This window comes from Centroberyx affinis, unplaced genomic scaffold (genome assembly GCF_046629955.1).
Source record: "Centroberyx affinis isolate AG114_WGS23_722 - 3 ecotype Tasmania unplaced genomic scaffold, CSIRO-AGI_Caff_v1 ptg006025l_1, whole genome shotgun sequence".
Lineage (NCBI taxonomy): Eukaryota > Metazoa > Chordata > Actinopteri > Beryciformes > Berycidae > Centroberyx > Centroberyx affinis.
This window is the reverse complement of record NW_027283064.1, coordinates 8378-22892: the sequence shown is the minus strand read 5'-3', so window position 1 is coordinate 22892 and position 14515 is coordinate 8378. Positions and strand designations below refer to the sequence as shown.

Below are 14515 nucleotides of genomic sequence, written 5' to 3'. Positions count from 1 at the left end.
CTCAATTAGGATGTGTGTCTGTGTATGACTGTGTGTGTTTGTTTGAGTGTGTGTGTGTGTGTGTGTGTGTGTGTGTGTGTGAGAGAGAGAGAGAGAGAGAGAGAGAGAGAGAGAGCATTAATCAGTGCATGTGTGTGTGTAAGTACCTTGTGTGTTTTTGCATGTGAGTGTGTGTGCATGTGTGTACATTAGCACATGTACACATGCAAGCGTGTGTGTGTGTATGTTTGTGTCCAGGTACATGTGTGTGTATGCCATCTTAGACAATAGAATAACTTACTTTAAGCAGATCCTTGGGGAAATCTTGGCCATCGTTCAGTCCCTCCAGGTTCCCAATGAACTGTGTGCAGGACATCCTCTTGCCAATGTTCTGAAAAAGACAAATGGTTGTCTCATGCTGTTATTTTAACATAAATTGCCAGGACCCAAATCCTGCTGAGACCAGGATTGGGGTCTCTTTCATTGCAGTCAATTCAGGAGGTGGATTTTAATCCAAATTCAAAAACGTCATACTTTTGCCATTAAAAGCTCCTATATCCACCCTATGAAGAGGTAATTGAGAATGAAGGCTCTCTCATTATTAGATGAATCACAGCCTCAATTTCCAATTTGAACTAAATGCATTCAAAGGGTAGTTGACTCCAACCATGGTCTCAATATTAAGGTTGTTTTTTTTAACATACTCCACCCCATCACCCCATTATAAGTTAATCGGTCTGAAATTGTGATCATGACTCTGACAGGAAGCAATGACAGAGAGGAGGTTTGAGGGTCAAATCAAACTCATTAGGTGTGGTAGTGTATGGTATGGTATGGTATGGTATGGTTTGGTATGGTATGGCATGGCATGGCTTGGCATGGTATGGTATGGCATGGTATGGTATGGTATGGTATGGTATGGTATGGTATGGTATGGTATGGTATGGCATGGCATGGCATGGTATGGTATGGCATGGTATGGTATGGCATGGCATGGCATGGCATGGCTTGATATGGTATGGTATGGTATGGTATGGTATGATATAGCATGGTATGGTATAGCATGGTATGGTATAGCATGGTATGGTATGGCATGGTATGGCTTGGTATGGTATGGCATGGCTTGGCTTGGTATGGTATGGTTTGGTATTATATCTTTACTGTTCATTATAATGATGAAAAAAGCAGTGATGATTATAAATAGAAGATACTGTAACTTTGGAGTAATCTGGTATGATTATGATGATGATTATGATAACAATGATCATGATGAAAGAGTCGAGTCATGACATCCATCAGTCAGTCCTGTCTTTGATCATGATGATTATGATGACAGTGAAAACAAAGATCAAACGTGTATCCAGTAGATTTCCTGAGTTGCCCTTCACTAAAAGAGCAGATCCCCTATCCAGTCACCTCTATAGCCACTTTAATTAATCATTCATCCACAGAGCTGTACTATCACAGAAAGCAGCCGCCAGTGGCCTAGATTTACAAAGGGAGGCTTTGACTGTAAAAGTAGCGGATTTATGACGGTGAAAGGAGCTCAGCTGGCAGACCTGCAGACCCAGATCAGCTGGTGATCAGTCTGGGTCTTATATTTCCCCAAACTATCTCCACAGTTAATCAAAAGGGGCTTTGAGGGGAATGTGGCTCTTCAAACTTTTCATTCTCTTCGTTTATCCTTCTTCTGACTGAGCAACCCTACCTGGGACACTTACAATACACACATAGATAGACGGGGAAGTTGTAACGCACACATATATACACACATGTATGTACAGAAGCACAGACACAGATACAGACAAACACACACACACACACACTCTAGTAACACTTACATGGCCATGTAGATCAGTGTTCAGCAGCATAAGGGCACAGGTGAGAGTGTGAACTGCATCTACAGGATAAAAACAGTCTGTCATTATAGTTTCTCAACAAGTTTATATTTTGTAAGTTTTTTATATGGTAAGTTTGTGAGTATGGTATGTATGTCGTATTTGTAAGTTTAAAAACTTTATGTGACTACATGAAGTTTCTCTCCAAAATTATATTTCCACCCTTTGAAAAACATGAAACCTCTAGTGTTGAATGAATGAAGTCCAACATTGTATGTGTGATGCTGTGTATGATCCACACTATGTTTTCTGTACTCACATTGCTAACTGAATTTCCTTGGGGACAACAAATGGTATTGCATCGTATCGTAGCTCTTTATTGAATATTATAGGGTTATTGGCATTGTAAGACCTTTTTAAGATAAGATAAAATAAGATAAGATAAGATAGCACTTTATGAACCCCTTGGGGAAATTCAAGTTTTTTAAGGATATGTGTATTTTTAAAAAAATATTTAGCAATAGATTTTTTTCCATTTACTGGCAGTGACAACACTTCCCTACAGAGCACTTACCCTCTGATGGTATGATTTTTGGGTTGCAGTTGAGGTAACGCCTTGAAAAGTGTGACAGCACCCTCTCCCTCTCCTGAGTCTCCCCCATCAGGGCAAACTGCCTGAGGAAGGTCCTGACATCAAAGACAGATGGACAGTCAGTATGACAGGGTCTGCAAGGTTACTATCAAATATGGAATCCATTGCAGATCAAACATTACCTGTCTCAAATTTTAATGAAAAATAATATCCACTGAAATACTCTTATTGTGGTAGAGTTACTTTTGGATTAAAGGTACTTTGTCCAAAACCCTAAACATTCAAAAATCCATCCGTGTGTAGATAAATAATTTATTCCAAATTACAGCTGTGAGTGTGTGCTCATCATCCCCCTAACAGCTGTCAATGATTTTTAAAGATGTGCAGGATTATATTTGTGTCCGATCTTCTTTTTCCCATTAAACATGTTTTTGTATGATCCAACAAGTACTGACCTATTTTTGGAAAGTACCTGCAATGTGATCACTGTATTTCCTACAGCAGCTGTAACTGATTAGGCTGCTATTTTTATGGCCAGATTACTGTAATCTCATTACATCATTAATCAGTTACTTACTATTTACCAACTGAGCCTGAATAAACATCACATAGACAAAGGTAAAGTCATTTTGCAGTGACCAACAGGAGAAGACATTGGTTATACTGGGCAGCACCCAGGAGTGAATGTATGAGACTGAATGAATGTGAGGCAGAGTGGAAAAGGAGCATGCTCAGCAAAACCCTTCTCTGGATAAATGAAGGTAAAAAGAAACACCCTTATAAACCTTAGTGGAGCTGTGGATAGACTGATTACATGAGGTTACTTACAGTACATACAAGCTGTCATTTCATGCCAAATGCAAGGCCAAAGCTGCCCTCTAGAGAGCAGTATTACCATCCACTGATTACAATGATGATCTCAAGATATCAAGAGAGTGCAGCTTTGCATCTCAATGAGGCACAGTCACAGCCACTATGCAGAAGGACTCCTTTAAAAAAGTATGTGTTCATTGGTGTTGGGACCAAAGTAAGAAACTGAGGTTTTGAAATCTACACATTTATTTCTTAATCATAAATCTTTTTTTAGACAAACTTACTATCCACAGTCAATATTTAGCAGCGTTTGGCTGGTGGTGGAATTAATTTCTCACCCTGGTTTTGGACCTTTATGGGTTTATTATAGGGCTGGCTATTTAAAAACACTAACTTTCAGTAGTGTAACAATTTTTTTGTATCAATATTTGGATCAATATTGATATTATCAAAAGGCATCAAAAGGTTTAAAAATGTTGTATTATGATGGGATCTTTTGTTTTCTATTAGTTTAGCGTAATTTCTCTACTGAGAAAATCAATTGAGTACTGTGTGAAAAACTCTCATGCATAATGAAATGTGGTTTCTTTTGACAAAAGTAAGTAAGTATTGTTTTAAAACTTGTATTACTGTAATTTGAGTATCGTAATTATGTGTATTGAAACATTTCCAATGATACCCAGCACTGTATGTATGTATGAATGCTGAATGTATGGCAGGTAGGTATGTATATATTTGACCACTCACCGTAATGCCTGGTCAACAGCGAGGCCTGTGAAGTTGAAGAAGCTCAGATACTCTTCTGCTACCATACGGCTGAAGTCATTACTGTAGCAAGATGGACAGATAGATAGATAGATAGATAGATAGATAGGTAGAGAGAGAGAAAACAGGAAAAACAGTGACCAAACAAACCACAAAATGTCAATCAAATGCTCAAAAGCTGGCTTTCTCAGCTCAGTCACCCGCCCCAATTCGGGCTGTCAGTCAGTGCACACCGGCACAGTCAGCTCAGATATAGACCGGAGGCCAAAAAAAACAAAAAACGGAGATTCCCAGGGTGCATCTGTCAGAAAGGAGGAAACCCTTTAATCCCAAATTCTTTCTCATCAGCGCAAGCAAGCAACTGACAGACTGACGGGCTGATCCAGCAGCACAGCAGCGGAGGAGTGCAGACATGCAAAAAACACGGCACAATTTAGCCAGTATGTAAAGTCACATACAGTATGTACAGGAAACTGCACTGTGTGCACTGACCCTGCTAATGGATTAGCATTCATTAAATAAACATAAGATGCAGTAGAAAGGAGATCAAATAGCATCTACATACATTATATAAAAATAGACGTTTCCCCCAATAACATGCAAATTGACTGTTATTTTACAGTACTTTAAACCTTTGTTAAGAAGAATACTACATAAATGTAGCTTATTGTTATTAGTAGTAACAGTACTATTAGTATTATTAATAGTAGTTGTAGTGGTAGATGTGGTAGTAGCAGTAATAGTAATAGTAGTAGATGTAGTAGTTGTAATACAAGTAGATGTAGTTATAGTAGTAGTAGTTGTTGTAGTACTATTTTCAATGCATAAATAAACAGCAAATTATACCACACTAGAAATAATAATACTTCTAAAAGAAAACCAGTGCATGACTAGCAGGATTTGCAGACACCAACAGATTCCTCACAACAAAACAAGACTATAAGAGCTCACTTCTTGCTGAGGTGGCGCGCCACGTCGGACTTCCTGAAGCCATCCAGGTTGTAGAGGCGTTTGGCCAGGCGTTTGGCGGCCGCCACGTCGGCACGGTGGCTGCCGTTGGTGAGGGTGTCGCTGCTGCCCAGACCCAGTCTGTCGCTGAGGTCCTGGTCCAGCTCCGAATCTGTTGCCAGGCGGGCCTTCTCCCTGCACAGAGAGAGAGAGGGGGAGGAGGGGTCAGAGGTCAAAGAGGAGAAAGAAACAGTGAGTAACTGAAATAGGACACAGTGAGACAGATGGACAGAGAAGGATGTATGGGAAGAAATGGAAAGATAGAGGTTGGAAAAGGAAGTAGCAGAGGTAGAGAGACGGAGAAGTGGAAAGTGGGACAAAGTGAGAAAGAGGACAGATAAAAGAAAGAGTTTGATGGTTAATTGAAAAGAATAGAGAGAGAAGGGTAATAGGGGATCAAAGAGGAATACCACAACTACTGCTACTACTACTAATTATACTGATAATGATAAAGTAAAATACATAATGGGAAGATAAAAATAGAAACCTGATCAAGAGAAAACAGGTTAAAAGAAAGATAAATAACTGTAAAATGAAATGAAATGGAAAAAAAAAACAACACAAGATGAATGGCGAGTGGATAGCAGAGGATGATTACAGAGATAAAAGGGGATTTAGTAGTAATATTAGCAGAGAGGGAGGTGGGAAGGAGGAGTATGACAGGATGGAAATAGACATATAGACAGGGAGAAGAAAGGCAGAGGGAGATCATGAAAAATTTACAAATTAAAGAGTTTTTGATGTTAGAGAGCAGAAAGGAAAACAATGAGTGCAAATATGCAGAAGTAGAGTTAAAAAAAGGCTAAGTACAAGAGTTAGAGGTCAAAGTGTTAATAAATGCAGTAATGGTGTTATTTATTTTTGCACTCATTTAGGTGTAGCATAAAGTATAACAGAACTTTTCCAAACTATTCCATATTCACATGGTTATCATACACTTGAATAATACCGCCTCTCAAAATCTCCCCCTTTCCGCCCATTTCCTTGCTTTCTCTTATCATTTCCTCATTAAGCCTCTTCAAAGCATTAGCAAGTTCAGAAGTGCAGAACTTATTATATCTGAATTATTCTGTGATAATAATTTAAGCATGTTATGTCACCTTGGAGCCAGCAGAGAACTTCTCTGGCTTCTGTTAGAATATGGATGATAGAAACGAGGTCTCTGAGTTCATGCACTTAGAATTCGACATGTTTTTCAGGGGATGCTGAGCGTCGCTGCTGCACAGTTGAAAGCTGTGTAACCATTCTTGTCACGCCAGCCAAAGAAAACAATGACAATCCAACAGCTCAGATTTGTATTCCAAAAAAGCAAGAAACAGCAACACTTCCTGAACAAGCGGAGCTCGCGTTTGGATCTATTGACGGCGGAACAAGCCAAGAAAACCCACAACACACAGTGCAGAGCCTTGCATCCCACACTGACACATCCTTATCTATGAGTCAGGCAAATCTCACCAGAGCAAATACTGCAAATAATAACACGGGCTGACTGGTGAAGAAAGCTACGGCCGTTCAATGGTCAACTTTGGTTTCACAGAGTACACAGAAGAAAATCTGAGGTGAGTGCAGAGGTAATTTCACACATTTCAAATCTGCAGCCTTACTAAACAGGCCTCTAGGTTCAGTAGTGGTACAGTAAGCCATCATATAGTCCATAGTTCCAAGTTCTTCAACCTACATTTACTCTGGATCAAGTATCAGTCCTGCAGCATCCACCACAGCCAATTCCTTCTCAGATGTTACGAAATAGAAGGTAACAGGCCTGTTGCAACATAAAACTTGCAAATAAACCTGACCAGTCCTCATAACTTCTGACAGCTAAAAACAGAACACCATTTGAATTTTCCATCCGGCCAAAGAAAATATTCAAATATCTGTAAGTTGCATGAGAGACAGGAGCGACAGGTTCATGGGTGGGAGCTTACCTGTGGCGGGACCGCCTAACCGGCAAATACCTCTCCTCTCCGACCGCAACTGAGCCATGACAGCAGAAGACGGAGGGCGTGTTCCCTGCCGTCCCTGTCCCTGTCCCCTGCCCGGCCCCGTGCCTCAGACTGCTCACCCGACTGACCCCTCCTCTCCTCCTGGCCCCATAACCCGACCGCATCACCACTCACTAGTCGCCCCACTCTCTGTCTTTCCACGCAGAAAAGTTAGTGCCACGCGAATGCTGTGCGACACCTGTAGTCGGCCCCTACAGGCCCACAGATTAGGACATTCCTCCGCCTGGCTTTGAGTCTGTCTGAAGTAAAGAGGAACTTCATGAGTCCTTTTTTCTCCCCTTTCTCACTTTCCCCCCTCTGTTTGCTGTCATTTGATCTTCACAGCAAATTTCCTCCCCCCAAGTAAAGGAGCTGTTTGTCCTGCGGTGCCTCTCCCTCTCTGTCTTTTTCCCTCTCAGTCTGTTTGGTGTTGTTTCTGTTCCTCTTTGCACTCCTCCCTCTCTCTCTCTTTCCCTCTCTCTCTCTCTTTCTCCCTTTCTCCCTCCCTCTTCCACTGTGTAAACTTTAGCACTGTCCCCTGCTGACCTTGGATTCTAAGCATGGCATGAAACTTGGCTTGTCTTTCGCCCAAAATCCCTCTACCCCCCCCTCTCCCTCTGTCCCTCCCTCCCTCCCTCCATTCATTCCTCTTTCTCCCTATCTCCAATTACACACACTCAGTATTTGCATCCTTTTGGGTGTTGTATACATTCTAGTCTACCTTGTTTCTGCTGTGAGCTTTTTGCACACCTACAGAGAAAACAAAGATACAAGGTGTCAGGTTGAAACTCCCAGAAATATCCACTAGGTGCGTGCCTCCATATTGTTTCCTCTACAACCACGACTGCCCAAGGGAAAGTATAGGTTGGCCTTCTGTAAACATTGTGGCAATTGTGGCGTCTGTTTACAGCATGCGCTTCATCAGGGCTGGCATGAGGAATGTGTTCAGTGTGGATAACTAGTTAGATTAGGCCAGTACTGTACTATAGTCTCCTTTCTGCCACCTGTTAGCATTGTCTCTTCAAGAGCTAGCACAATGCCGGGGTCCTGAGAGAATTCCTAGTGTCAGACTCTGCTTCAACGGTCTATCATCGCATAATTGGACCCCCTCTCTCAGTCCAATGGCCAGCTCCGCACAATGAGCCTCTGTCTAACAGCACAGACCGTCTCAAAAGGGTGATGTGAGGGAAGGGAGGGGTGGCGTTGGGGGGAGTGAAATTCCAACTTTTATCAAAGTATGGACAAGCCTTCAGAAATATTTGCCCTGTTGTCAGGCTCCTGGATTCCACTGCTCCAGGGCTGCGAGAGTTGGGCTGGTCACGGAAGTCTGATAACACCGGTGTAATGTAAACATTTACCTTACTAGTCCAGCATGTATTGGTTCTCATATAAAGGGATTTAAGTGATCTGGAAGTTGTGGAAAATCCTGGCCATACCTAATCTGTGAGTATAACTTCAAATACACTCAATAACATCTTGGATAGGGGCTTTTATACTGAAGCCTCTGTACTGTTTTTGACCCTTTCGGACAGTATTTGTGCATTGATCAGTTCAGTCTGGATTATGTTTTGTTTTTGTGTCAGTGGACAGAGCTTTTCCAGCTACACACACAATCGAGCCACTGTTCAATAAATGGCAGAAGACAGAAAATTGAATGGTTGTGGAAAGACACACATACTCAGTACTGTTACTAGCAGGATGGTGGAGGACAACTAGGACTGGCCTAATTATCCACAGTACCCAAATACCAAGACTCACAAGCCACAATATGTACCCCCCCCCCCTCCTTATACACACACACACACACACACACACACACACTTACCCTCCCTTACAGACTGCAGCAGGGATTTTGGACCGGTTAAAAAGAACAAAATCAATGTGGATAGCATACTGGGCAAAAAGGGGAAAAATGTATAATAAAGAAATAATGTTTGTCATTGTTGCTGCTGAAAGTGCCCACCTGCATTAGCTTCACCCTTGGTATCACAAAGCACTTGAGTGGTGTGACTGTGGTCCTCTCTCGCCATCTAGTGGTCTGAGAGACAAGGTGACCCGGTGCAGTCACTGTACCTCTGCAGTGCTGTCACACCAAGTTAGGGTGACATTCACCAAGCCAGTCCACCTCACTGCCACACACAAGCACTGTAGCGGTCATTTCTTTACCATAAGTGATTATTACAGAGAAACAGACACTTGTCCCTAACCTCAACCACACTTCAGACTGTATCGCATATCTTGTGGGGAGTAGGATGGATTTAGAAAGCAACTGTTTTAGTGATGATATGAAATGAGAATACAGCATATGACAAAAAGACAAAGGATTCTGGATATAAAATAAAGTCCCTTGATTTTCAGGTATCCAGGGAGAGTCCAGGGAGAGTTATAATGGAGTCTTTGGGCCTTTGACTGTGAAGGTGAGTCCTTCACTGCTGCAGCAGCCATCTGCCTCTGTCTAACTTGCCTACAGGAGCCATCTAACACACACACACACACACACACACACAAGCATGCACTTCACACATACATCCATGTAAGCACTCACAAACACACATGCACGCACATACTCACACTCATACATACATGGAAATATGCACAGATGGACACACACACACTCACTCACACAGACACACACACACATAGCACACATCCACCGCCTGCCTGCCAGACAGCAGAGGGACCACAGGCAGCCTTCTAGCGACCTTCACTCCAAGCCACTCTGCTCCAGAATAGCACTGCAGCGCTGCTCTGTGCAAGGAGAATGGCACAGACTGAGACTCATTTATCTGGAGACTGACAACGCTCCATTACTGGGCTACTGACCTCAGAAAAATGCAATCAAAAAGGCATTAACATTAAATTATTATCAAAAACACTTTAATTTGTAACTGCTTATGAAGTTCCTTCCACTACTACAACAGAGGCAGTAAGATACAGTTCATCCAAAGGAAAAACTTTGAAAGTTACTCATGTTTCAACAGTTTATAATTTCAAAAAAAACAAAACAACATACTTTGGATTCCTCTAATAGCTGCAGTTTCATTTGTTATGGTTTTTTCTCTCTGTGTGCCTGAGAATGTGAAAATATATTTGTATGTGGTACATACTCTATGTATATGACTGAATGCTGATCTAGATATGTGTATAGATTATATGATGTTGTCAATAACACTGAATGATTGATACAATCCTCATATTTCTAATATTATTATTCTTTGCAGTTTGGAGAGTGACAGGAAAGATAGGAGAAAGTGACAGAGGGCATGATGACAACAAAGGCCAGGTTTAAACCCATAATGTTGTGAGAACATGGTACACACCTTAGTTTAGCTTGGTAAAATCACCAAAGCATGAATCACCTGCATTTCAATTGTCAACATTGCCTACCTGCCGCATTCCTACTAATTCACAAGACATAAAAATACACCTTGACTGCTGTTTGTTTTCTTCTCCACCAACAGCACATGCTAACTCACCTGGGGAAGGAGAAAGAGGGGTTGCTGTACCAGCTGCTCCCTAGCCGCGCCGGCTCTCCTCCTCTCGGCGGCGTGTCATCTGAACCGCTGCTCAGCCTCTCACTGGACGGGGCGCGGGTGGCGTCCGAGTCCCCCGTTACGGTGAGGATAGAATCAGAGAGACTGGGCCTCTCATCGTGAGCCAGCGGGGCGAAGCTGAGCTGGACGATCTGCCGGGCGCTCTGGCAGACCGGTCCCTGGATGGCCGGGGTTAGCGTGGGCAGGTCAAAGGTCAGGACAGTCTGGGTGCTGGAGGTCAGCAGCTCCTCGCTGTCCAGGCTGTTGTAAGACGTCCCCTTGGCCCGGTGAGACTCCATGATGCTCTCAAAATGGCGGCTGAACGTGTCCTCTGAGGCACGGCGAGGACCGGAGACCAAGATGGGGGATTTCAGGGCAGGGTGGTGGTTGTCGAAGAAAGTTTCCAGTGGTCTGGAGAGACAGAGGGAGATTTTAGGAAAAAACAACATTGCAGTGTTTTGTTTAAATGCATTTTAACCAAGAGAAGATCTAAAAAATAGGTCTTTCACCTGGACATCATATTGTGACAGTCTGTGCCACGCTGTATAATATACTGTAAAAAAGTTGTGTCTAATTGATGCAAAAAATGCCACCAAACTGGTTTGTGGTCTACTTGTGAAACTAGGCTGCGGGTGAGATCAAAATAGAGATCAAAATATGGGTCAAGGGAAAATCCTGCCTAATGTATTTTTGAACTTCATGTGTGTGTTTGTGTGTGTGTGTGCATGCATGTGTGTACAGACCTGTGTATATATGTATAAGCGTGTGTATGTATTCGTATGTCTGTTTTTCTGCACACATGTGATCATGCTCACCTTTTCAGCAGGTGTCCAAACACCTCTGGCTCCTCCTGGGCTGCATACTGCCTTTTCCTGTCGTCTCCTTGCATCCTCACACTGGCCCAGCTCACCATTTCTTCTTCCTCCTCCTCTTCCTCCTCCTCTTCCTCCTCCTCCCCCTCCTCCTGCCTTCTGGCTCCTCCCACCTCCTCCCCGTCTGTCCTCTCATAGGCCAGGCCGCCCAGAGGGCTGCTGCCTGTACCCGAGGTGCCCAATACGCTGCGGTTACTACCGAATGCAGAGTCAGCATCTTCCTGTTCAGCCAGTAGCACCTCGTCTATGTCCGTCTCGCGGTAGCAGCGTAGTGGGACGGCATCCAGGTCAGTTTCTGAATACTTCAGGGTCCGCCGAATGATGCCGGTTTTGGGCGACGTCCCGGCCACAGCAGGGGGAGGGGTCACCAGCTCCACCTCCACATGCTGCACCTCATGATTGGCAGAGAGGAGAGGCAGGGAGCAAGGGGGAGTCGGAGTGGGAGACTCACTGGAGTTACCACTGGGAGGAGCTGTGGAGGCTTCCAGGGAGTCTGCAGAAAATGAAATATAACCCTTATTACTTTGAGAAATGTAATCAGCATTCCAATGCTACATTTGCTAATGTTCTGTTCTGACTACACAGTAAACACATTTCAATTCTTCACTTGCTCTCATAGTTGATCCAGTATCATAAAATATATTTAAAAGCACAGCATCCTCATATTATAAGTATGGTTTCCTAAAGGACATACAGTGACATTGACACACTAGCCCAGCAGTGCTACTTGGCAGCCTTCTCTATACCATCTCCACTGGCTCCAATTCAAATTCTGCCTCATGAAGAAGGGCAGAAAGGAGTAAAAAATCCCTTAAATTTTCTACTCCAATAACATGAAGGCTGATCTGCAGTGAAGTTACAGTTGCTAGAGGAAATTGTGGTGTGCATGCTCTCACTTTTCTCCCCCCTGCTGGCAGCCTCCTCAGCAGGGGTCCCGAATAAAAACTCCCACTTGGCACGCGCTATCCTTTGACAGTGGAGCGAAGGCCCGGGCACTGCGCTGCCACTGTCCGTCTGGAAAATACATACAGAGAGAGAATTTAACTCGTAATGTTACACAGTATGGTATAAACTCTACATTCTCTACATTTTCAGTTCATGAGGTACACAGTATCAAAACAAACATTATGGTTCAAAGCTTTGTGATTTCCATTATCTGTTGTACTCAGATCATATTTATAGGGTGTAAATAAGATTTCATCCAGTGCTGACCTGTATTCCTGAGGTGGCAGCCCCGGTCTCATTGCTCTGGTGACTGGACTGACTGGACTCTGGAGACACACAGTCCCTGTCCCCTAAGCTGCCCGTCACCCCACTGGAGCTCCGCGAGGATGACCCTCCCATCGCTCCGTTCTGGTCCACCTCTGGAGGCTCTTCGACCCTCAGCAGGCGTGGCTGCTGCCCTGCCCCGTATCCCTCCATCTCATCGCCCTCTTCATCCTCATCACAACCCTCATCCTCCTCTGGGGAGTCCAGCACCACCGGCCCCAGAAGCAGGACCTCCCTCCTCCTCTGCTCAGCTCGTTTCTGCTGGGCCGTGGGGCTCAGAGCCCTGCGGCTGTGTCTGGATTGACGGGCAGGAGCAGGGATAGAGTTGGACTCAACACCAGGGTCAGGGCTTGGCCTCGGGCTGCTCTCCTCCACCTGTCCCCACTGTTGCCTGGATGTCCAGCTGACCGGTGCCTCCTCAACACCCTGATTGATGAAGAGCCTGCGAGCGAGCTCTGTGCAGTCCCCTCTCTCAAAACAGCTCAGGTCTCCTCTCCTGTCCAGGCCAGGGGACCAGGAGTCTCCGGTGTACTGTGGGAGCTGACGCCGATGCAGGGTGGGGCTGTCCGGTGCTCGGAGCTCAGCTCGGAGTAGCCTGGGGTCCCTCATGGGAGAGCTGAGTTCAGTGGGAGGATGAGAGGGGCGGAGGAAGCGGGAAGGGAGGGCGGGGGAACCTGGAGCCACTGTCTCCGCTAGGATGGAGTTCTGATGCTGGGAGTTCTGAAGGCCGTCCTCCTGGTGTGTGTCATGGTTAGTATATGTGTTTGCTTCGTGCGAGTGTGATTGCGAGATAGAGTTTTCAGGCTGGTGAGAGTCAGTGTTGTCAGTTGCTGGCGTGTGCTGGCCGTTTAAAGGGATGTTCATCTTAAGTGTTTGCTGCTGAAAATGTTGTGCATTTGGAGTTGAACTGTGAAATTCTCCAGGGTTTGAGCCGCCGATGAGCTCACCTAAAGCATTGTGCAATGAGGACCTCCTTGCCTCTGTGAAAATAGAGGATACTTTGGTAGCCTCCTCTGCTAGCCTGCGGGCGACTTCGGGGCTGTGAGCTGGAGAGGAGGGTTTGCTGTCACTTAGCTGGTTCATGCCCTCAACTAGATTATTGCCAAGTTGGAAGATTGCTCCCTGGGGTGAGGCGCTCCTGTTACAGGCCCTGTGAACGCGTCTCTGGGTGGCCGGACTGCCTGTCGCTGCTCTGTCCTGTCCTGGCCAGTGAAGAGGACTCTGGGGCTCGACATAGGACCCGGGCCTCGAGTGAGGAGGTGTGCCCAAAGCAGACTGCCTGGACTGGGAGGAGAGCTGGTCTGAAGCTGGGCTCCGAGGCAAGCCACAAATGGCCTGGCTCCTGTCTGTGACATTGTCATTCGGGAGTGTGCAGGTGCTTTGACGCTGAACAGGGGACCCAGCCCAGGACTGGCAGCGTGGTTGTTGGTTGTAGCGTGAGGCTGGGGTGTGCTCAAGTGCATGGGCTAGTTTAATCCTCAGCAAGGGGGAGCCAAACTCCTCCACAGCCCTCTGAGTAGCTGCCCTGCCAATGGGGTCAAGGGGGGGTTGGCGAAGGCCGGGGGAGAATGTCTGCTGGTGACTTCCTGGGGATCGGAAGGCCAGCTTGGGACTGGAGCTGCAGGAAGAATCTGGACTCCCAAACCAAACCGGGTCGCTGAGCCTTTTGCGAAAGTGGGAAGGGGTGGATCTTTCCTCTCTGGTCCCTCTCTGGCACACAGAGCTTCGTGGACTGTCCACCGTCTTCACATTGGCTTTCTCAATGTAGCTGAAGGTGACCACAGACCGCTTCCCATCGCTGACTTCCTCCTCGCTGAACCTCTGGGAGCCGGAAGGTGTGTGAGGGGCAGTGACCCTCCCAGAA

General features: G+C 45.2%; 1 protein-coding gene across 1 annotated transcript in view; it reads right to left on the bottom strand.

The window, feature by feature from the left end:
* LOC139637981 (PH and SEC7 domain-containing protein 1-like) overlaps window positions 1–7261 on the bottom strand; it is a 30150-nt gene extending 22889 nt beyond the window's left edge. Inside the window, exons 1-6 of the mRNA XM_071511987.1 lie at window positions 6921–7261; window positions 4939–5130; window positions 3970–4050; window positions 2392–2504; window positions 1815–1879; window positions 281–370 (exon numbers count right to left, since the gene is read on the bottom strand). Of these exons, the coding sequence (XP_071368088.1) occupies window positions 281–370; window positions 1815–1879; window positions 2392–2504; window positions 3970–4050; window positions 4939–5130; window positions 6921–7102 (723 nt within the window). The 5' untranslated portion in view covers window positions 7103–7261. The remainder of the gene's footprint in view (window positions 1–280; window positions 371–1814; window positions 1880–2391; window positions 2505–3969; window positions 4051–4938; window positions 5131–6920) is intronic.
* Between the last annotated feature and the right edge of the window lie 7254 nt (window positions 7262–14515).